This window comes from Monodelphis domestica, chromosome 2 (genome assembly GCF_027887165.1).
Source record: "Monodelphis domestica isolate mMonDom1 chromosome 2, mMonDom1.pri, whole genome shotgun sequence".
Taxonomy (NCBI): Eukaryota; Metazoa; Chordata; class Mammalia; order Didelphimorphia; family Didelphidae; genus Monodelphis; species Monodelphis domestica.
The window spans coordinates 478,721,382-478,744,123 of NC_077228.1; the positions used below are offsets into that span (position 1 = coordinate 478,721,382).

Sequence of the window (22,742 nt, forward strand, 5' to 3'; positions counted from 1 at the left end):
GTCCTCAATCCCTTGCACACCCAATGCCAGGGGACAGTCTTGTTTAGCTATCTGCCTGCTCCCTGTTCTGTGGCTTTCGCTTCATTTTCCAGGAAGAAGGGTAAAAAGGACCTTTCCCTTATCATTAGCCCTCATCAGGCTCTTAGACAATTTCTAGGGAACTGTGGAGAAGGTTTGGACCCACCCCAGGGGTCTTGCTGGGTGGGCTGGCCTGGTTCATGGCACAATTCCTCTATTTCTGACAGCTGATCCAAAGGATTGGAACAGAAGAAGGAGGTCGTTAGGACCCAGAAGCCTTCTGTGCTTCCTCTACTGCCTGCTGCCTCTCACCCCTCACTGCAGTGGTTCTGAGCTTCGGCAGGCATAGAGGAGCATCAGCTGAGTGGGGCTGGTACCAGGGAACCGGAAAGCTTGGGAAAGGTAGGAGTCGCTGACTAGGCCAGGACCCAGGGCCAAAGCTGGGCCCGGGAATGGGCACTCAGGTACTTTGGAGACAGGCATCTTTGTACCTTGTCCTGTGGTGGGTATTTCATATCTCAGGGATGGGTACCCAGGTATCCCAAAGATGGATATTTTGTATATAGGGCACTTCCGGAGCCTGGCAGTTGGCAAACCTTTCCTAAGGTTAAGGGTATCTGCATCTTAGGGATGAAATTTTGGTCTCTTTCTAGCAGAAATCTGTTTATTCTGCAGCAAGATCCTCCCATATGCCTGAGATGAATCTGTATATTAGAATGGGCCCTCTGGAAGCTTAACTGAATGGGCAACTCAGTCTTGAGTATAAGTGCCTCTCTGTCCCAGGAACAGAAATCTTTTCCTTGGTGAGGCCATAGGCAACTCTCTGGTCTATGGGCAGGCACCACTAGTGTCCTTGGGATAAACATTTTCAACCAGGAAACAGGTAAATATGTATGCCAATGGCCCGTTTGTATCCTGGGGCTGAGTGTATCTGTATCTCAAGGATGTGCACATCTGGATTCTTAGGACACACAATTGTAGGAAGGCCAAGAACTTGGGGAAAGACTCAGGTCTGATTCCCTAAGGTGGCAGTTGTCCACAGATCTGCAGGGAGGGGGATGGAAGAAACCAATGGAGGACATGGATAGTCAGAACTAGACAGGATATTGTGGGAGTTCACCTTATTAAACCTCTAAGCCGTGATCATTATCTTTACTCCCTTTGTACTCAGAGAAGAAAGAGGCAAAAGGAAGTCGCAAAAACCAGGGGGTGTCTCTTGGTTCACTGTGAATGTGAACAGGAATCACTGAGGCTTGGGAGTCAGAGCAGAAACTGGTGATGCTGATGGGAACAGTGAAGGAAAAATGTGCATGAGGGAGGGCTCTCAGGCAATCTTCTGAGATCCACTCCTTTGCCTGCTCTTTATCAGCACTGTTATAAGACTTCTGGTGGTTCATGAGAGACTTTCTTCTCTCCCAAATCCCCCATGTTTTCCTCTATGACATGTTCACTCACATACTCTGAAGATTGCAATCATTTGTCCATGTTCATAATCACACCTTCCTTTATAGACTGATTTCTATGCTCCTGGTGTTCCCTCACCATCCTCTCCCCCCAGGGCCATTATGACCAATGATACAGTTGGCAACACCAATGCCCCTTACCACGAAGAGGATGTTAGAAGCAGGGGACCAGGGGATCTGGGAGTTATTCTTCTGCCTACAAGGGCAGCATCTTTCAAAGTTGAAGAACTAGGAAGAACTATAAATTGCCTTTACTTATTGTATGACAGTGAGGTCTTGAGGAAGCAGCAGGACAACCACCCTTACCCCTATTCCCTGTCCCCCTCCCCAGCTTCTGAGGTGAGTTTTTTTAGATTATATGTTCCAGGGGGGTTAGTTGGGTAGCTCAGTGGATTGAGAGCCAGGCCCAGAGACAGGAGGTCCTAGGTTCAAATCTGGCCTCAGATACTTCCTGGCTGTGTGACCCTGGGCAAGTCACTTCACCCCCATTGCCTACCCCTTCTGCCTTGGAACCAATACTCAGTATTGATTCTAAGACAGAAGGTAAGGGTCTAAAAAAAAAATAGATTGTCTGTTCCTAGGAATTGCCCTGGAGTGAAAGGCTAGGTTTACTAGAGACATGTGCAACCATGAACAAGAACTTTCCTTTGAAATGAGGTAATAATCCCCCATTTCTTCTGTAATCCTAACAATTGTAGTCCTCCCCCTAAGTTTTCAGTGCCCTACTGAAAAAGCAGCAAAGGCTTTATGGTCATATGAACCTTAGAATACAGAGGCCTTAGAATGCAAGGGAATGGTTGGAAAGAGAATGGCTATGTACATGTAGTGACATGGATTAGGATGGACAGTCTCCAGTTTAGAGGGCTCACTCATATCCTCTGTTTCTTTGCAGGCCCCGAGTCAGACCCTAAAGCTACTACACTTGCTGAGGTGGTTGGTGCATACTCTCCTGAGCCTTCAGGTCTGGTACTCACAGCTGACCTGGACCAAGAAACTTGCTGTCACTACAGTGCCATTTAGCAAGAAGACTGGTGATGAAAGGATTGTGGGAAAGCCCGCTGGAGAAGTGACCACAGATTTTAAAAGGCTCATCTCTGGGCATGCCACCCCAGTTATCTATTCTTCCTGATTCCCCAAACGTCACTGGACTAGGATGGCTGATGGACTTATAATAGGAGGTGCCCAAGTCCTCCCCTTCTGGCCCCATGGAGTCCTCCCCTATCCCCCAGCCATCAGGGAACTCCTCCACTTTGGGTTTGCCCCCTCTACCTCAGGGCCCCCCGAGGGTCAATGGTAGCCCAGAAGTAAGGTACCGGGATGTGGCCTCAGAGTCTGTGGCCCTCTTCTTCATGCTCCTGCTAGACCTGACAGCTGTGGCAGGTAATGCAGCTGTGATGACAGTCATTGCCAAGACACCTGCCCTCCGCAAATTTGTCTTTGTCTTCCACCTGTGCCTGGTGGACCTGCTGGCTGCCCTGACCCTCATGCCATTGGCCATGCTCTCCAGCTCTGCTCTTTTTGACGATGCCCTCTTTGGGGAGACAGCCTGCCGCCTCTACTTGTTCCTGAGTGTCTGTTTCGTCAGCTTGGCCATCCTTTCGGTCTCTGCCATCAATGTGGAGCGCTACTACTATGTAGTGCACCCCATGCGCTACGAGGTGCGCATGACCCTAGGTCTGGTGGCTTCAGTGTTGGTGTGTGTGTGGGTGAAAGCAGTAGCCATGGCCTCTGTGCCAGTGCTGGGGAGGGCCTCACCTGGGCCCCCCGATTTCCCTCCTGGCTGCTCCCTCCAGTGGAGCCTCAGTGCCTACTGCCAACTCTTTGTGGTGGTCTTTGCTGTGCTTTATTTCCTGCTACCCCTGCTCCTCATTCTTGTGGTCTACTGCAGTATGTTCCGTGTGGCCCGGGTGGCTGCCATGCAGCATGGGCCCTTGCCAACATGGATGGAGACTCCGCGCCGGCGATCTGAGTCACTCAGCAGCCGTTCTACCATGGTCACCAGCTCAGGGCCCCCTCGGACCACTCCCCATAGGACCTTTGGTGGGGGGAAGGCAGCTGTGGTCCTGCTGGCTGTGGGGGGCCAGTTCCTACTTTGCTGGCTACCCTATTTCTCCTTCCATCTTTATGTTGCTCTGAGTGCCCAGCCCCTTCCTACACAGCAGGTAGAGAGTGTGGTGACCTGGATTGGCTACTTCTGTTTCACTTCCAATCCTTTCTTCTATGGCTGCCTCAATCGACAGATCAGGGGGGAGCTCAGCAAGCAGTTTGTTTGCTTCTTCAAGCCGTCCCCAGAGGAAGAGTTGAGGCTGCCCAGCCGGGAGGGTTCCATAGAGGAGAACTTCCTGCAGTTCCTTCAGGGGACTGGTTGTGCCACTGAGCCCTGGGCTCCTCAAACCCCAATCAGCCCAAAGCAGGAACCACCAGCTGTGGACTTCCGAATCCCAGGCCAGATTGCCGAAGAGACTTCTGAGTTCTTGGAGCAGCAGCTTCCTAGTGACATCACTGTGTCAGATGGCTACCTCCATCCGACTCTCTCACCCCAGCCTGAACCATGATGCAATCCAGAGCACCTGGAGGGAGATGGGGCTGGGGGTAGGGGATGAGAGCAAGGACTGCTTTGATGGATATTTTCCTTTTAGCCAGCTGGGGTCAATAATGGGGTCCTACACATGGCCTGTGCCTAGAGCTTTGTGGGACACAGAAGAAGTTGAGCTAAGAGAGAGGAGTCCTTAGCTTCAGTGAGAATAAGCTAGGGATAGCCAAAGGAAGGGGTATAATAACTGTGGTTGTAGTGTGTGAAAAGGAGAAAGATATAAAGGAAAAAACTCTTTATTAGTGAATTTCCCCTTTTGTCTTAGGACTGGGGAAACTCTAGCACTGAATTGAAGAGTATGTAATATGGTATACATACCAGATGACTTCCAAAGTTACTCTGGAACTAGCTGAGGCATTTCATTTTCTAGAACAGGGACTGCATCAAGGGAGGGAAATTGCTCCTGGCCTCTTTTCATTTCCATAATAAGTCAAAAACATCTGTAGCTATGTGTTCCTATTTCAATTTTAATTTTTTTAAGTTTAATATCTAAGATTTCCCTCTTCAAAGGACGAACTGGAGCTATCCCCTCTAAGACTGAATCTACCCAGAGCCAAGGGTAAAATTGGGAGTAGGGAAGGAACATGGGGTAGAACACAGGGAAGAATGGATCCTAGACCCCATTTTCAGATTGTAAGGAGGGTACTGGAGGGGGCAGGAAAAATCTCAACCTCTTAAATAAGAAAAAAATTACTCCCAGACAGGGTAGATCCTTTCTCACTGATCTTGTCAGCTTCCTCCTCATTTCTTTAGCTCCCTTCTCTTCTATCCCACTGAAACAACCCTTCTGTTTTTTTCCTGTCTTCCTTTTACCATGAGGGCGAAGTGTTTGGGTGTTTATCTAACCAAAAGAACACAGCATGGCCTTAACCAATAGCTTTTAGGTTGGGAGACTGGGAATCTGGTGAGTTAGAAAGTAGGGGTACTGGGAATCTGGGAACTAAATACTGGAGAGAATGGGGACAAATAGATGAGGGAATAATTGTAGGGATAGTAGCCAGGTGGTCACCCTGACCAGTAACTTTGATGATCTTTCCCTTCCAGGACTGGCCTCTCTGATCTCCCTCCTCATGGCAGTGACCCACCTCCAGCCCCCTGGACAATCTGGTACAAGAGACAAAGGTGGGGCATGGGGAGAATGGGGTTCCCAGACATATTGGCATTGCCAGTTAATTCTCTAACCCTGACCATCAATCTCAGAACCATCTTCAGTGACAAAGACTTAAGAGACTCTCCTACCAAGAGCCCTGGGCAGGGGAGAGAAAACAGGACACTAGTATCAGGGCTTGAGTAGTAGTGTATCTGATGGTCTATATTGGTGGCCAGAGCATGAACCTGTCAAATCTTAGAGGGAGAGATAACATGTAAAAACAGGAAAAATTAGCAGTGGCCTTCTGTCCACTCAATTTTCTAGTGGATAGAGTGGCCTATCAGGCCTAGAGAGTGACCTGGCCAGCATCTGACCAAATTTCTATCTCATTCAGAAAAATGGGAAAATGAGCTCATTCTCCCCTTTGAAAAGCCAATAAATGTTTTCTTTAAAAAAAAAAAGTTATGTTGCAACCACCAGTGATTTTATCAGTTCATTATAATGCATAGCCATTGAACACAGAGTATTTTTGGGTAGAGGGTATGGTTTGTGTAATTCCTGCCCCCAAGAAGTTAAAGTTGAATTTAATCTGTCAAAGTAGTTTTTACTCAAAGATTAGGTAGTACTATAGTAAACATTTGGGGAGATTTATCAATGAGCAGATATAGCCTCTGCCCTCAGGTGCAAACTGACCCAAATTTTCTTTAAAGGATAACTACATTAGAGAATTCTGTATACATGACAGAATTAGATTTCAACAAAGTATCTATTAGCCTCATACTTTTTTTTTTAACCTTTATCTTCCATCTTAGAATCAATAGTGTATATTGGTTCCAAAGGAGAAGAGTAGTAAGGGCTAGGCAATGAGGGTTAAGTGACTTGTTTGGGGAAACACAGCCAGGAAGTGTCCGAGGCCAAATTGAACACAGGACCTCTAGGTCTGGTTCTCAGTCCACTGGGCCACCCTAGCTGCCCTCAATCTCATGCTTTTCTTTTGGATGAGATTGGAGATATGTGGCTAAATAAAATATAGCTAGGTAGTTTCAGACTTGATTGAATGATCAGATCTAAAGAGAAATCATTAATAACCCCATTCCAACTTAAAAGGAGATATTTAGTGGAGTGCCCAAAGAAACTGTGCCAGACTTAGTGCTGTTCAACATTTCTGCCAATTACTTGAATGAATCCATAGAAATCGGGCATGTCAAACTTTTATAATGCAAAGCTAAGAATGGCTAACATGCTGAATGATAATTAGGATCCAAAATATTTCAACAGGCTAGAATATTGGGCCAAAATGAATGAGATAACTTTGAACTGAGATAAATGTAAATTTTTACATTCAGGTTCAAAAAACCAGTCCTTTACTAAATTTTGGCTAGGCAACAGTTATGTGAAAAAGATCTCGGAATTTTACCTTCATACTCACTGAATCACAAGTAACATGGAAGAAAAAGAACTAATGCCATTCATAGTGTCATAAGATAGTGAAAGGTCAAATGGCTGGAGCCCACCACAAAATTCTGATGAAGTAACAGAGGGGCGTATCAATACTATGCATTGCTTCCAAGGCAGATTAGTAAGGGCTAGGCAATGGGGGTTAAGTGACTTGCTCAGGGTCACCCAGCTAGGAAGTATCTGAGAGTCATTTTTGAACCCAGGACCTTCCATCTCTAGGCCTGGTTCTCAATCCACTGAGCTACCCTGGAGTCTTTTACCCAGAGCTCTGAGCTTAAATTTCCCTTAATAATATTCACATAAGGAGATCTGAGGATTGTGGAAAGTGTAAATGTGCAAAAGACAAGCAGAGGAGAGAGAAATCTGGGAGATGACCACAGAGGGTGGCTAGTTTTCCAGACTCCAGAGTTCCACTGCCCTTTCTTCCCTCCTAAGACAAAAGGGGTAATAATACCCTTTTTCCTGCTGAATGTAGAGCAATTGCAACTTCACCAGTAGCTAGCTTGTAACTTCCATGGAGAGCCGGCAGGTGGCACTGTAAGACATGGAAATAAGAGTGGCCTCCGCCCTTGCCCCCAAAGCCTGTCAGCCATTTTGTTAACTAGTTTTGCCCCATCCAACCTTTGGCTTTTATGGTTAATCAGGAATTTATTAAGTGTGGGGGTTTCTCTAATCTCTCAGGGCTAAGACACCTCAAATTTTCTTACACCACTATGTCAGTAGTGTTGGAAGGCAGTGTAGTTTTGTGAAAACAACACTAGACTAAATGCAGCATTTAGGGTTCTAATCTTGGCTCTGCCATTGATTAGTTATATGACTTTAGGCAATTTCTTTGATCCCTTGAGAGCTCAGTTTTTTCATGGGCAAAAATTGGAGATGATACCTCCCCTATCTTATTGATTTATTATGAAACAAAAATGATGAACTATATGGAAGTACTTTATAAACTGAAAAGCCAAACATTGTTATTGATGGTGTGATATAGGAAAAAGCTCATAGGATCAAAAATCTGGGACTGGAAAGGACCTCAGAAGCCATCTAATTCAGTTTTCTCATTGTCTTATAGTTGAGGAAAATGAGGCTGTGATTTGCCCGAGGTCACAGAAGTATCAACTGCCAGAGGAAGAATCTGATCTGGGTTCTCTGGTTCTAGGGCAAGTACTTGTATCAAAGTATCAGCAGAAAAGCATTAGTTTGTTCTTAGGCTGTCAGTCTTGATGGATCATGAAGGAAATTAAAGAGTAATCTTTTGTCTTCAGACACCCCCTCCCCCTCCCCCTCCCTCTCCCCCAAGTTCTTCTGCCATGTCTCAGTGCCTTGCAAATATTTTGTGTTTGATAAATGTCAATATTGCAGTATTTCCTGTTATCAAGATGATCAATCAATGAATAAGGATAGCATCCTATATTCTGAAAGCTATTCTTGCCTCATTCCAACAGAATGTCAAAGTAGAAAGTGATGAGAAGGGCAACTCTTATGTGACCGACCTCTTTCATACTTTCAAGCGTGGTAGTTAGTCTCAACCAAAAAGAACAACTCTCTATTCAATGCAAATGCCTTATCTGCAGGACTCTGGCAGTTTAATGTTCACCTGGGCCTTTGGGCTGATTCCAATGGGAAGACCATTTAGGAAAGGAAGGAAGTCTGTTTGAATGAGGGAAATTGTCTCTGCTGGATTAGAATAGAAAGGCTATGTCTCTTTGGCTGTTTTAAATCAATTTTCTATGTTCAGGCCAACACAGTCTGTCTTTATATTTGCCATCTTGTTTGGGGAACTGAAGCTGACATGATTTAATAAATAAGGCTCTAGTAAGGGCAAAATAAATGACCTGAAGTCAGAGGGGATTGATCTGCTCTAAACTATTTGGGCACCCATAAAAAGCACCCCTTTTCTCATGCTATCATTGGATCTCTTGGGATATTTCAGAAACCAGAGCATAAGGGTCTCTACTTGTACTGTACTCTGCTTGTAGGTCAAAAGTTTGTAGCACTAACTATACTAGAAGTAACATGACTGTATTAAGGTAAAATAGAACCAGTGCAGAAACTATCATTATTACTTCATTGGAATTACTCATAGTACAAAGCACTTAAGTTCAATAAATGATGCTAGTGAGACATAATGGAGTAATAAAAAAAGAGCACTGGAATTGGGGTCCAAAGTTTCCCGAGTTCTGTGTGAACCAGAGCAAGATGTGAGCTAAGGGGCAGGGACCTGGACTTAGTCCCTTCCTTTGATGATCTGATTGATTTAATGGGATTTCAAAGCAATTCCTGTTGCTGGGCAAAGCACTAGGATCTTCACTAGCTTAGGGAAAAGATTTTATGACAAGAGTTGAGCCAGGCTTGGAATGAAGGATGTATGGTATAATGGCAAGACTACTAGAACTGGAAGACCTGGACTGAAGTCTGATTGTTCCATTGACCTGTGTGAACTTGGACCAGTCAGGAAAATTATAAATGCAAATTGTAATATTGTACTTTAAGGTTTGGAAAACACTTTATATGTTTTATTATAACTATTTACATAGTACTTTATATATGCATGCTATCATCCGATCTTCATAATTCCATCAGTCATTAAAAGGATCATTATTCTCATTTTATAGAGGACACGGAGGAGCAGGTGAAGTGACTTTCCCATGGTCATAGAACTAGGGAATGTGGTACAGTGGAAGGTGCATTGGTTCTAGAGTCAGAGAACCAAGGTTCATATCCCAGAACTGCTGCTTCCTTACCTCTGTGAGCCTGAGCAAATCAATTCACTTTTCGGTTTCCTCCTCTAAAAACAAGGGATTTGTACTCAAGACTTCCAGTTCTCGATTTATAAGTTTTGTCAGAAATGGGTTTGCAAAGTTGTAATGACTTGGGGTAAGAAATCACAATGCCAGGATTTGAATCCAGGGTTTTTGACTTCAAACCCAGACTCGTTCTTAGGAGGACTTACCAGAGACCTCTCTGGTTCTCACTTATAAAACGAGGCAACAGATGATCTCTAAGACGCTTTCTAGTTTTGCCCCCTATGAATGCTCGGACAGGTAGGGGGAGAGGAAGACAAAACGTTTTTTCCCAGGTGAGATAAGGGTTGAAGAGCTATGGACTTTTTGGCTACGTACGGCTAAGAACGCGGGTTCGAAACCAGCTCTGCTTGAGGAAGTGACGACCTCAGTGGGTCTCAAGTTTCCTCATCTGTAAAACGAAGGGGCTGGCGACTCGGATTTGGCCAGGTCCCTCGGGATGACGCCCCACCATGACGGCGGGCGGGGATCTTCGGTTCTTTCGCGTCTCCCTGTCTCGGGCAGCAGGGCTGAGAGGACGATACCCAAAGAATGTGGGATTCGTTACTCTGTTCTCCCACAGGAGACCCCGACAGGTTGGAGTGGGACGGCCAGAGTACAGCCGCCGGCCAGAACTTCCCTTCTGTTCCCTTCCCTCCCTTCCTCCTTCCGCGAGCCCAGTTCGAACGATAACGGCCGCGGGGCGTCGCCGGAAGTGGCGTAAGGACCGGATATCCGGTTCCCCAAGCGCTACGGAAGGTGACGGACGGGGCCTCCGCCCAGCAGTAGAAACATCAGCAGCACCCCCGGCTAGAGCAACCTCTCCCCCCGCCTCGGTCCCTGTCCCCGGAGCCGGAGCCTCGATCCTGTGTGAGTAACTCCGGGCCCAGTCCCCACTCCCGCCGCCGCCATGGGCTGCACGCTGAGCGCCGAGGACAAGGCGGCGGTGGAGCGGAGCAAGATGATCGACCGCAACTTAAGGGAAGACGGGGAAAAGGCTGCCAAGGAGGTGAAGCTGCTGCTTCTCGGTGAGGACTCCCCGTGGGGAGACTGCACGGGAAACCTGGGGGGGCAGAAATGTGGGGGCCTGGAGGGTGTGACTGGGATGGGAGTATGGGGGGCCCCGGGAGGGCGTGACGAGGTAGGTGGGGGGCCAGGAGGGTGTGATCGGGGTGTGTGTGTGTGTGTGTGTGTGTACTGGTACGGAGGAGGGCGTGACCCGGGTAGGGTGTATGTGTGTAAAGGGGTCCGGGGCTGGCTAAGGGCGTGACCGCTAGGGGGAAGCTCTGGCTGTTGAGGGTGGGCTTGGGGGTTGAAGTTAGCTGCTGACTTGAGGGGGTTTTGTGGGGTGGGGGCCGGAGATCTGGAGCAGGGCTCCAAGGTAAGAGAGGAGAGCCCGGCAGGTGAGACGAGCCAGCTGAAGTGCCTAGCCAGGGCAGTGGTCCGAGGACCCCGTTCGGATGACTGGAGCTCCTGTCTAGGGCTAAGGTATATTCTGGGGCTCGAGTGTTTGCGGTAAGAGGCAGACTCGTTAATAACAACAGTTAACAATTTATTATAAAGTTATTATAAAAATAAAGTTTGTTAGCCCCTTCTCTTTGTTGAGGGTCTTCAAAATGGTTTGTATGCTATTTCCTCATTAGATTGTGAGCCCTTTGAGAGCAGGAACAGTTTTTGCCTACCTTTGTATGCCCAGTGCCTGGCACCAAGTAGTCCCTGCATAAGTGTATGATGATTGACTCTTCTAAAACTTGCAAAATGCTTTACACACATATTGAGAGACTGACAGGTACATGGACAGGTGGACAAAAGGTTTTCTCTGGGAACAAAAGGGGAAAGGAGGGTTGTGGCCTTTTTGTTGTGTATGGCAAAGAATCTACTTTGAGCTTTGCCACAACTTTGTGAGATGAGTACTCTTACTATCTACATTTTTCATCGAGGGAACCAGGGTTTAAGAAAGTTCAGTAACTTTACAGTGGTTACCTTGGTGGTGTCAGAGATAGGAGGATTTAAATGCAAGGCATTCACAACTCCAAGGCCAGCTCTCTTTCTCCACCTTGCTTGATTGTGTAGAAAATAGACATTTGGCAAGATGAAGAGAATATTATTTTAAAATTTTTATAGTACCAGGGAAGTACCTGCTTGGCAATGAGATTAAATCTCTCTGGGGTAAATGGCAGGGTCCTCTTACATGGGGCAGGATTGTCTTTGTACTAAAGTACTATTGCTTCAGTGTGTCTGATGCAATTGATGAAGTATCAGTAAGTTTTCAGTCAAATAAGTTCTTTTTTCTCCTTTTTATATTATAGAGGGAAAGCTGACTGAGTAAGCTTCAGAGAGTATGATTAGTTGATCAGGAGATGATGGAGAGGAAAGGTAGATTTTCTACAAGAGTGGGCTGAATTGAAAGAAAGGAATAAGTTTTCATAAATCAGTCATCTAAATTGGTATAAACATTGAAATAAATTCTAAATGATGGATTTTTTTTTCCTTTAAAGAGTAACAGACTTTTCTGGGACTATTTCTATTATCTTTTGAGGCCTTAAAGTAAGGCCTTAAATCAATGAACCTGCTACCTAAAATTTGTGTTTAGTGGTATTGCTTTGAAGTCAGATATATTTCACTCAACAAGATTGTCTTTGAATTTTTGGAGTATTTTGGTATCAACAATTCTAATAAAATATCCAAAAGATTATATTGACATTTAGGGTTTCAGTAAATCAGATCACATTAATTTAATATTATGGTTTCTACAGGTTCATTAGAGAGGAATAAAAGCATCTGAAGGTTTGAATAGCTCTTTCCACCCTTTTTGAAGTTGAATTACTCCAGAGAATGGAGCAATCTCCCCAAGGGAAATTACATAAATTTAATGATGTTGTAAAATAACTCTAGAGAATTCAGTATAAGATATAACCATAAGTTGTATTAGAACTCCGGGGATTTGCCAGATACCCCAACTGTACTTATTTTCATGGTTTTAATATTTGCAGATTACAGATATAACCTAGGATCTACCATCCCACACTAGGTTTATATTAACTGGGTTCATTCTGGAGGTTTCTTCTAAAATCCCCTTTGGCTTGCATATATTCATTCTAGGATTCTCCTGGGAACCTCAGAATTTGACAGTTTCTCTTTCCACTCAGCTTCATCTAGAGGGGTTATATCAGCTTATGTTAAATAATAACAAAGATCCTCTTAAAAACATTTCATATTCTTATGGTAGAAGGTTAAACTGTCTCTGTACATGTAAATAAATGCTCCAATGCAATTACTAAAGATGACAATTTATGTTGTTCAGTTGTTTTTCAGTTGTATCTGACTCTTGAGTTCTTTTGGGGTTTTCTTGGCAAAGATACTAGAGTGGTTTGCTATTTCCTTCTCCAGCTCACTCCATAGCTGAAGAAACTGAGGCCAATAGAATTAAGTGACTTGTTCAGGGTCACATAGCTGGTAAGTATGAGAGTTTAGATTTGAACTCAGGAAAAACAGTCTTCCAGGCACTCTGTCTTCTGTGCCACTTAGCTGCCCATATCAGGGATTGGAAGGTCTTTATTTTGTTCTTCAGAAAGAGTTCAGAAACACAAAAGATTCATAGGAATCCATACACATACAAGATATATTCCTCCTCTTTATTGAGTCCTATCTTCCTGCAGGGGCTCTAATCCCAACCCTGTGGTTAAGATACCATGGTAAAAGTAAAAGGGAGATTCATTTGTCTTTCTTCTCAAGGACCAATCCAAATTTCTGACCTTTAGTAAGGCTCATTTGATCTGGTGTCTGCAGAAAGTCTAGCACCAATATGATGAATCCCAGGAAGGCAGTGGGTTGGAGGTAGGGATCTGGGGAAGAACTAACCCATACTGGTAACAGAGTAGGTCAAACTTCCTGTGCCTCTTCATAGTAAAGTTGGGAATACTAACTGCCCTGAGGAAAACTTCTAATTTTTTTGGTGTCTGTAATTATTAGGACATTTTTTCCTTATATTGAACCGAAGTCTTGTTTCCTAACTTCTGCTCATTGTTCCTAGTTCTACCTTTGGGGTTCTGCTATAACAAATCTAATTCACATGGCAGCCTTTTAGATATTTTGAAGACTGCTACTTTGCTTCCCCAAGCCATCTCCTTTTTTTTTTCTTTAGGCTGAACATTTCTTTTTCCTACAATTGATCTTCATATTGCATAGTGTTGAATCCTTTAATCATCTTAGTTACCCTACTTCAAAACAGCACCCTAGATTAGTCTGATAAATACTAGCTTTTTGGGCTGCCACAGCACACTATTAATTTATATTAAGCCCATTAAAGCTCTGTACCTTTTTCACATGTACTGTGTTCTCAGAACTTCTCTCCACTTGGTTTGGTTGACTTTTTTTTTTTAAGTTGAGACCCAGGTGTAGGAGTTTACATTTATCACTATTACATTTCATATTATTGGTTCCACCCAGATTTTAAACCTTTTGAACTCTTTTTGAATCCTAATTCTAAAAAAATAATATTTTGTTTTTTCCCAATTAAATGTAAGTTTTTAAATATTCATTTTTCTTTAGTCTTGAGTTTCAAATTCTCTCCCTCCTTTCCACACTCTCTCCCCTCCCCAAGACAGCATGCAGTCTGTTGAATCCTAATTTTGCCATGCAGTATATTGTACCTCTTAGTTTTGTGCCTACTGCAAATTTGATTAACTGCCTATAATATATACTTTCACTTAGAGTGGTGACAAAAAATGTTGAACCAAACAGGCCCCAGAACAAAGTCCTGTGACCTTCCGTTAGAGACTTCTCTCCAGATTAACATTGATCCTATTATTTAGTCTGTACTCTTCCATCTTATCAATTAGAATAACACCAAAAACTGCCAATTGCTTTGTTTAAGTTTAGATATATTCTATGTATATATTATTCCCTTAATTCATTAGTCTAGTAACTATATTAAAAAAAGAAATGTGGTTAGGTTGGCTTGACTTGTTCTTAATAAATCCATGTTGGGTAGCAGCATTGTATAATGGAAAGATCATTAGGATTTGGATTCAGAAGATGTGAGTTCAAATCTTGGACCTCCTATTTACCACTTTTGTGACCTTAAGCAAGATATTGCTTCCCTGGTTCTGAGTTTCCTGATCTGTAGAATGATGGTGTGGGACTAGAAGATATCTCCAGCTATAAACCACATGATTCTATAATCATCTCTTTTTTTTCCCCTTGGTATTCACAGGTTGTCTTTTTGATGATCTGCTTAAAATTTTATCTGGAATCAACATTGGACTCACAAGTTATGATTTGAAATACTTGTGAATTCTTCCTCTTTTTGAAAATTGAGATATTATATGACTACCTGTTCCCTGGTGTCTCTCCTATTCATCACAGTTATTTAGAAATCATTGGCCTTCTCACAATTCTGTGTGCAATAATAATCCATCTCCTTTCTAAGTACTTTTTCACTAGCCATTCCTCATATCTGAATTATATTCCTTTCCTCCCAGCCTCCGCTTTTTGAAAATCCTGGTTTCCTTCAGTATTCAGCCCAGACACTGCAAAAAGCCTTTCCTGATTTCACCCAAGCTGCTATTTTACTCCCTCCTTAAAATGACTTTTTAAAAATTAATTCTTTTGTATCTGTGTGCCTTTATGTATATATCAAGGTACAGGCATATATGTTCTCTCCTCATTAGAGTATAGGTACTTTGAAGGCTTACATTTGTTTCACTTTTTGTCTTTTTGTCCTCAGTGCTTAGCACAGTGCCTGGCACATAGTGAGGGCTTAAAAAAACACTTGTTGATTATTGATCACTGATAATAGGCGATCATATTCAACAGTTGTTTGAGAGCTTTGGGATTTAATTAATTTGGGTCACATAACCATCCACAACCTAACCTGTAGCACTCTTACCATCTCATCTTATTTTGGATTTCAGATCTTGTTAATCATTTTTTACATTTTACTTCCCAATCTTAAGATCATTTCCCATAAATGAAAGAAAATGTAAATTGAGTAGATACCTTGTATTTCTGGTCCATTTACACCTTATCTCTCAAGCAAAAAATCCCATCCTTTGATCTTCTTGTTCCTAACATACTGCTGCCAAATAACTACTCTCCCCCTCCCCCCCCCACTGGTCCTTTTATAGCCATCAGCATTTATTATAAATCTCATTCAGGGCTTATGGATTTATTATACTTTTACAGGACTTTGCCACTCTTCATTTTTCCTCAGTTATCTGTTGTTTCTATTTCTTGTTTCAGTCCACACATTTATTAAGTGATATGTGCTAGGCACTATGCCTAGAGTTACAAAGAAAAAAAACCCAACATGGTCTCTGCCCTCAAGGAAGTCACATTCTAATGGTGAGACAGCATGAAAACAACTATATACATAAAATGTATAAATTGGAGTAGCTTCCCAAAGGAAGGCAGTAAAAGCTGAGGGGACTGGGAAAGGCCTGCAAAGGTGGGATTTGAGGTAATTTTTGTATATGTCTTTTTAAAATCAAAGTTTATAATGAGTTCCCTTTTATGACCTTTCTTTTGTTTTTTTGTAATCTGGGTCAGTTGGGCTCTATCAATAGAATTTTATTCTAAAATTTTAATCCATAGATTCCTATTTATCTTATTTCTGAATGTTTTAAAAATTACTCTCCTAAAGTTAGTTTGTGTGGCTGCTGATAGACATTTCCTTATCTACTGGGAGTTTTAAGGTGGAGTGGTCACTAACTTCCAAGTTTTCTGTCATTCTTTACCTTCTTATGATTGTGAATCAGGTCCAGCCTAGGAGCACCACCTCTCAGGTCTTCTTTTGAATGACCATCAAGGAAAGTAAAACATTTATCATCTACTCCAGTTTTAGCACAGAGATCTCCTACAGAATAATTGATATCTGCTATCATGACTATTCTCTCTACCATCTATGAGCTGTTGTCAGACATTCAATCATCAATCATTTCTCTAGATTGGATGGTCTGTAATATATATTCACTATTATACCTTTTTAAATAATTTATTATTTTTATTCTTCAGGTAACAAGTATTTTTAAAAAATTAATATCTTTTCCTCCCACTCTCCATATAAAATATCTCAATACATTAGCTACATAGTTTGGCAAAACAAATTCTCACTTTACTTTTGTCTAAAAGTGTTTGACTGCATTTTAAGTTCATCATGTCTTTGTCAGGAAGTAAGCAGAGTGTGTTTTCAATCACTCTTTTTAACTTATGGTTTATCATTGCATTAATAAAGTTTTAAAGTTTACAGAGTTGTTTTTCTCTGTAATATTATATCAATAATGTTTTGTCTTCCTTTAATCCTTACCCAAATGTTTCCTAGCACAGCTCTTTAGCTTCAAGTTTGTCACAGAGGTGACATTTATCTTCTTACTGTACATTACTGCGCTGTCTTCCAATCTTTCTAATTTGTTTCTTTTGAATACAGAGTATCCTTGTTCTAAAGGATGAAGTGTAGTTTAGTGGAAAGCAGTATATTGAATTCAGAGACTTAGGTTCAAATCACAGTTCATCTCAGAGACCTTGGGTAAATTTCTGACCTCTCTGAGTCTTAGTGACCTTTGCTATATAAAATGGTTATCCTACTTGTATTACTTTATTCACAGAGTAGTAATAGGGAAGAAAGCACTTTGTAAAGTTTAAACACTTTAGAAATGTGCATCTAAAATCAAATGAAGTTAATCAAAACCTCAGACTCAAGTTTTTATGAGTTCATATTTATTAAACTGAAAATTATTTTACTTTGTTTAAAACTTTTTGCTTCATTTAAAATTTTGATTTTATTTGGACGTATTAGATTCTCTTGGTTAGATCATACACAGACCAGTCAGATTCTCCAGTGTTTAAACAAAATTAAAATGGATTTCTTTGCTTTATCTCTTAAGTACAACCTGCAGGATTGAGGCTATTCTGCATTGTTCCAAATGCCTACAGTAATAATAAATGCTTTATAAGTAGATAGGCAGTTAGTTTATTTTATTGATGTGGAGAAGCTCCTCATAGTTATGTGGGTAATTTTGACTATAGGGTAAAGGTGGGAAGGAATGTAGTTTGGAGTTTCTGCTATGGGCAGAAGGCTGTGTTGAAGAGTTCACTGGCTGCACTGGTATTCAAGATTGCCTTTAAGGTTGTTGCTGTGTATTGATGAGAGATATTTAAGAAAGATATATTGAAAGGGCCCACCTAAATTAGGCACTAACATTTCACATCTTTAAAATTTATCTACTTCTAATATTTATGTGTGCGTGTGTATATGTATATATGTGTTCCAAGCAGAGTAAACATCACAGATCACAGATTTTATTTAATAAGTATAATAAGCTTTGGAAATAATGATGCCGTAAAAGCTGGAGAGGATAGTGAATGAGTACTTTGTTGGGCAAAAGTGCTCTTTGGACATATATTAAAGCACATTAAATCCTCTAAATGTGATAGTTCTATGTTTTAGAGGAGCTTATGGTTATTCTGGACTAATCAGGAGATTGCTCCTGATATAATCAGTCTGGGGATAAAGAGATTTCAGTTTAATAAAAAGCATAAGGGGCAGCTAGCTAGGCTTAGTAGATAGAGAACCAGGACTAGAGTTGAGAGGTTTAGGGTTAAAATGTGGCCTCAGGCACTTGCTGGCTCTATGACCATGGGGAAGTCACTTAACCACAATTGCTTAACCTTTACTGCTCTTCTGCATTGGAACAGATACTTAGACAGAGAGTATATATTTTTAAAAATGTATTAAACAGTGAATGAGCAAACTCACAAAAAGTTAACTTCATTTAGAATTTGCATTTCTAATAAAAGGTGGAATAGTTATTTGCTAGACAAACATGTATATATCATTAGTAATTTAATCTTTTTAAGAGTATTAATATTTAGTCTGTCATTCCATTAAAGTCCTCCTCTGATGCATTGTTAGGGTATGCAGATGATCTTTAAAGGCCATCCCAGTGAAACACTGCCCACAGCAGGTACTACTATACTGCAAAGTCTACCTGGGTAAGGTCTTGGACTAACAATATGCTTGTTGCTTAAGAACTAGCCTAAGTTCTGACAGGGTTGGCTATAGGATGATAACTTTTTTTATTTTTGGCCACTGTTGCTAGTGCCATCTACAAAATTATGAAGAGGTTGTTAGTGGAGGGAGAAGAGTCCACATTTCCATAGTGCTTTGTTTTATCTTATTTGATCCTTACATCAACCCTTTGATGGAGGCATTACAGGTATTATTATCTTTATTTCATAAATTAGGAAATTAGGGTCTACAGAGGTTAAGTGATCTGCCATGCCTCCTGTTAAGAGGCATAAGTTCAAACCAGGTCCCTTCTGACTTGAAGTTCAGTGTTCCTTGTACTCTACCACAGTGGTTCAATTAAATTACTAATTTTTTTTTTTTTAAAGAAACTCTTACCTTCCATCTTAGAATCAATACTGTGTATTGGTTCTAAGGCAGAAGAGTGGTAAGGGCTGGCCAATGGGGTTAAGTGACTTGCCCAGGGTCACACAGCTAGGAAGTGTCTGAGGTCACATTTGAACCTAGGACCTCCCTTCTCTAGGCCTGGCTCTCAATCCACTGAGCTACCCAGCTTCCCCCTAAATTACTAATTCTTGAAGTTTTAAAGTAGTCAGGGTTGCCAGTAAAATAGTATAGTTATTACTCTTGAAGAAAAAGGTTTCATTAGCATTTTAAATTAACATACTTTTTGAAATTTCTACTGATTGCCAATGAACATTGTCTCCATGAAAACTACTTCGTCTCAGAAAGTGAAATAAAACTAATATATTTCAAAGTTTAAAAATGTGTGACCATTAACTTGATTGTTTTCAATATTAGTAAAATATTGTTTAGATGTGTATGATCCACTGTATGGTTCTTTTACCAAATGTAAGTCCCTTTTGGATGAACCTTCCAGAAAATTTTTGTTTCCAAGGCCTGATTTTCTGTTCATCTTTGATCATTATTACTTAGGCATTTTAGTTTCCTATCTTTCCCCCCAGCCCCCACCCCATTTTTAGGATAGTTATACAGGGAATTAACATAATTATTGTGACAATTTGTTTTTTCTGGGTTGTTTTTAACTATTTTGGCTATATGAGTGATATTAATTAGACTCTCTTCTTCCTTTTCATTATCCTCTAACTTAGTATTTCCCTGCACACTCTGTGACCTGGCCACACTGCTACTTTCTGTTCTGCACACACATAGCAGCCCATCTCCCATATTAATGCCTAACATTATCTGTCCCCCATGCATGGAATTCCTCTTCACCTTCACCTCTTCAAGATTCAACTCAAGCACCAGATTCTGTGAAGTTTTCCTTGATTCCCCCCAGCTGCTAATACATTTACTCCTAAAACTACCTCATACAGTATTCATTTCATAAATATGTCTATTTAGACAACATTTTCCCCTATTAATTTGGAAGCTTAAAAAAAAGTTGTGAACCCCTTGAGAGCAAGAACTAAAGTAGTTTTCTTCTCCCTATCCCCCTCTAATGCAAGATTTTATTTTCCAGCTTTCCTTAGTTTCTATTATCATTGATCATGAATTCCAAGAGGTTGCCATTGAATAAGGAAGGTATAAGTGGGCAATTGGGTAGGCAGAGTAGGGAAAAGTCTCCTGTGGGGGCAGATGTTCACTTTATATCCGTGGTTGCAGCCATCTGTGATAGGTCTTGGAATTAACTGTATTTCACTTGAATTATCTTACTATTCCTCAGTGCTTAGCATAGTGCCTTGCACTTAGTAAGTGCTTAAATATGATTGTTGATGGGTTGGTAGGCTTAACAGAATTATCTAGCACTTCTGTCTGCTAGATACTCCGCTCTTGTGTACTGCCTCTTAAATTCTTTTTCTTTTTTTTCCCTCCTCTTCTTAGTATCTCTTGAGAAAACATTATAGAAGGGAACCATATCACTAATGAATAGTTCTGTAGGATTTTGTTGTTGGACCAGTCTGGCAAAGTGAAGAAAATCGGAGTCCTCTGATTCACTTATACCTTTGTGTTGTAAAACTGGTTATGCCTATTAAAATCTCTAAAGTTTAATAGCCAGATATACTTGCTGTTCTACACATTATCTATTAGGGGAAATACTTTTATCATTTAATAAAAATGTCACATTTTGTTTTATAGATTGACATTTCTTTTGATTAATATCACAAATCTTCCCCCTCCCCCCCTTTTTTAAAACCCTTACCTTCCATCTTAGAATCAATACTATGTATTGATTCCAGGGCAGAAGGGGTAGGCAATGGGGGTTAGGTGATTTGCTCAGGATTGCATAGCTAGGAAGTAGATATCACAGAATTTTAAAGTTGGAAGACAGAAGTTCTTAAACTAGAGTCCATGGAACATGGATAGATTTCAGGTAATACATGAATTTGAATGGGAAAAATTATAGCTTTATTTCATTATAATTGGTTTCCTTTATAGTCCTATATGTACTTTATGGATTTTAAACTATTATTCTAAGAATAGTGTCCTTAGGTTTCATCGGACTATGAAAGTAGTCTATGACACAAAATAAAGGACAGTACAACCCATTGTACAACATACTTGACAAATCCAGCTGATAGATTTCTTCTGAGGGAAGACCCACTGTCTTTTGAGGCAGCCTGTTTCACTTTTTGGTAACTCTAAATGTAGCAAATGTTAAAAATCTTCCTTTGCATGAATTGTTTTCTTGTTTAATGTGTTGTTTTTCATTAGTTGTGGAAAGATTCAATAGATAGAAAACATTTTTTAATTGTTTCTTAGGACATATCTTGCATTGTTATTGATTACCACTTGGGAAAAGAAAGTCTGAAGTTTCTCCTTGGTCCATGTTTCTTTTTTTCTTTATATTTTTTGTTTTCTTACCTCTCAAACCATCCTTTCTCTTTTGTTGCTTCCTTATCCTTTTCTTGACTTTGAAGATTTATCTTTAACCCTGTCTTTCTCTGTGCCCTGATCTTTGGCAGTGTTAATCACTTTCACAGCTTCACATATTTAGATAGCTTCTATGCAGATGATTCTCAGATGTAGATCTTTAGTTCTGATCTCTTGAGCTCAAATCCATATCTAGTCATTCATCTATACTTTGCTATCTTTCCATCACCTCAAATTCATCATGTCTAAAATTGAATTTAGTTTATGATGTGAACTTTCACCTTTTCTCCTTGTTCAAAATGTTGTTGCTCTTGACTTTTCCTTCTCCCTAATCTCATTTTCTTGATGATAGGGACCATGTTTGTTTTTGTCTTTGTTTACCTAATGCCTATCCTTGTACCTTGCATATGTAGGTACTTGGTAAATATTTGTAGGATGGTTACATGTCTCACATTTGTCCTTTCCTTTCTTTTTCCATTGGTACCATCCGTCCCAAGAGAAATCTTCAATACCACTTTCTTGCATTGTTGCTTCCTAACATGTCTTTTCTCTTTCTCCCCTTCAATTCATCCCTCATATGCCTGATTAGTTTTTCTTATTCACAAATCTAAGCATATAATTTTTCTAGTTAGAGCAATAAAGGTTTACTCAGTGTCAGGCAATGAACTAAACTGGGAATAAATACAAGTTAAAATAGCAGTTGTTACCCTCTGGGAGCTTAAACTCTTAACAAGGGAAGATGACACATAAGGAAAATATAAAGGGGCCTATGGGAAAGAAGGGTTCCTGTGCAATTTAGAGAATCTAGATCAGATTCAGGAGACAAATGAGCATGGTTGACTTTTGTACTTCCTGAAATAGGTGTCATAGGTAGGAATTAGCCAATTGGAGGAGGAAGCTGCTGGGGTGGAAATAAGAAGGCTGCTCATAATCCTTGGTGATTCACTACCATCTGCTAAGCACATGAAGTTTAAATGAATTTGCTTGGCATTTAAGGCCCTTTATAATTTAGTGGTATCTTTGCTTTCTAACCTTCTTTTATTCCCATTCTTCAGCCAAATTGGCCCATAAGTGTGCTCTTTATTCTTATATCTCTGTCTTGTTTGTATGCTTTTTCCTCTAGTATGTCCTCCATTCCTACTCCATCTTTAGAGTCCAAATTCAAATGATAACTCTTCCATGAAGCCTTTTCTGCTCTTTGTAACAATCTAAAGCACTTATGTAATGTTGTATATTGCAGCTATCTATCTGTATTGATGTCTCATATTCCTATTGATCCTTAAGGTCCATTCCATCACTGATATTTATTACTTGAGTGACCTTGACTAAATATCACTTAACATCCCTAGGTTTCAGTTTTCTGATTTGTAAAATGGGGGACTCATTCTTTATGGCCTCTGGGATTTCTTCTAGTTAATTTGGTCAGTATGTCACATTGGAAGAATTGGAAAACTTAACCTTTACAAACTACTGTAGCTCACAT

General features: G+C 40.9%; 2 protein-coding genes across 2 annotated transcripts in view; both read left to right on the plus strand.

The window, feature by feature from the left end:
* Nucleotides 1–239: 239 nt before the first annotated feature.
* GPR61 (G protein-coupled receptor 61) lies at nt 240–5,625 on the plus strand. Its single transcript, XM_056819180.1, has 2 exons — nt 240–420; nt 2,374–5,625. Exon 2 carries the CDS (start codon nt 2,687–2,689, stop codon nt 4,034–4,036), a length of 1,350 nt encoding a protein of 449 aa, XP_056675158.1. The 5' UTR covers nt 240–420; nt 2,374–2,686; the 3' UTR covers nt 4,037–5,625.
* A 1,415-nt stretch (nt 5,626–7,040) lies between these two features.
* The window catches only part of GNAI3 (G protein subunit alpha i3), a 49,965-nt gene continuing 34,263 nt past the window's right edge, over nt 7,041–22,742 (plus strand). Inside the window, exon 1 of the mRNA XM_001372474.5 lies at nt 7,041–10,427. Within this exon, the coding sequence (XP_001372511.1) occupies nt 10,310–10,427 (118 nt within the window). The 5' untranslated portion in view covers nt 7,041–10,309. The remainder of the gene's footprint in view (nt 10,428–22,742) is intronic.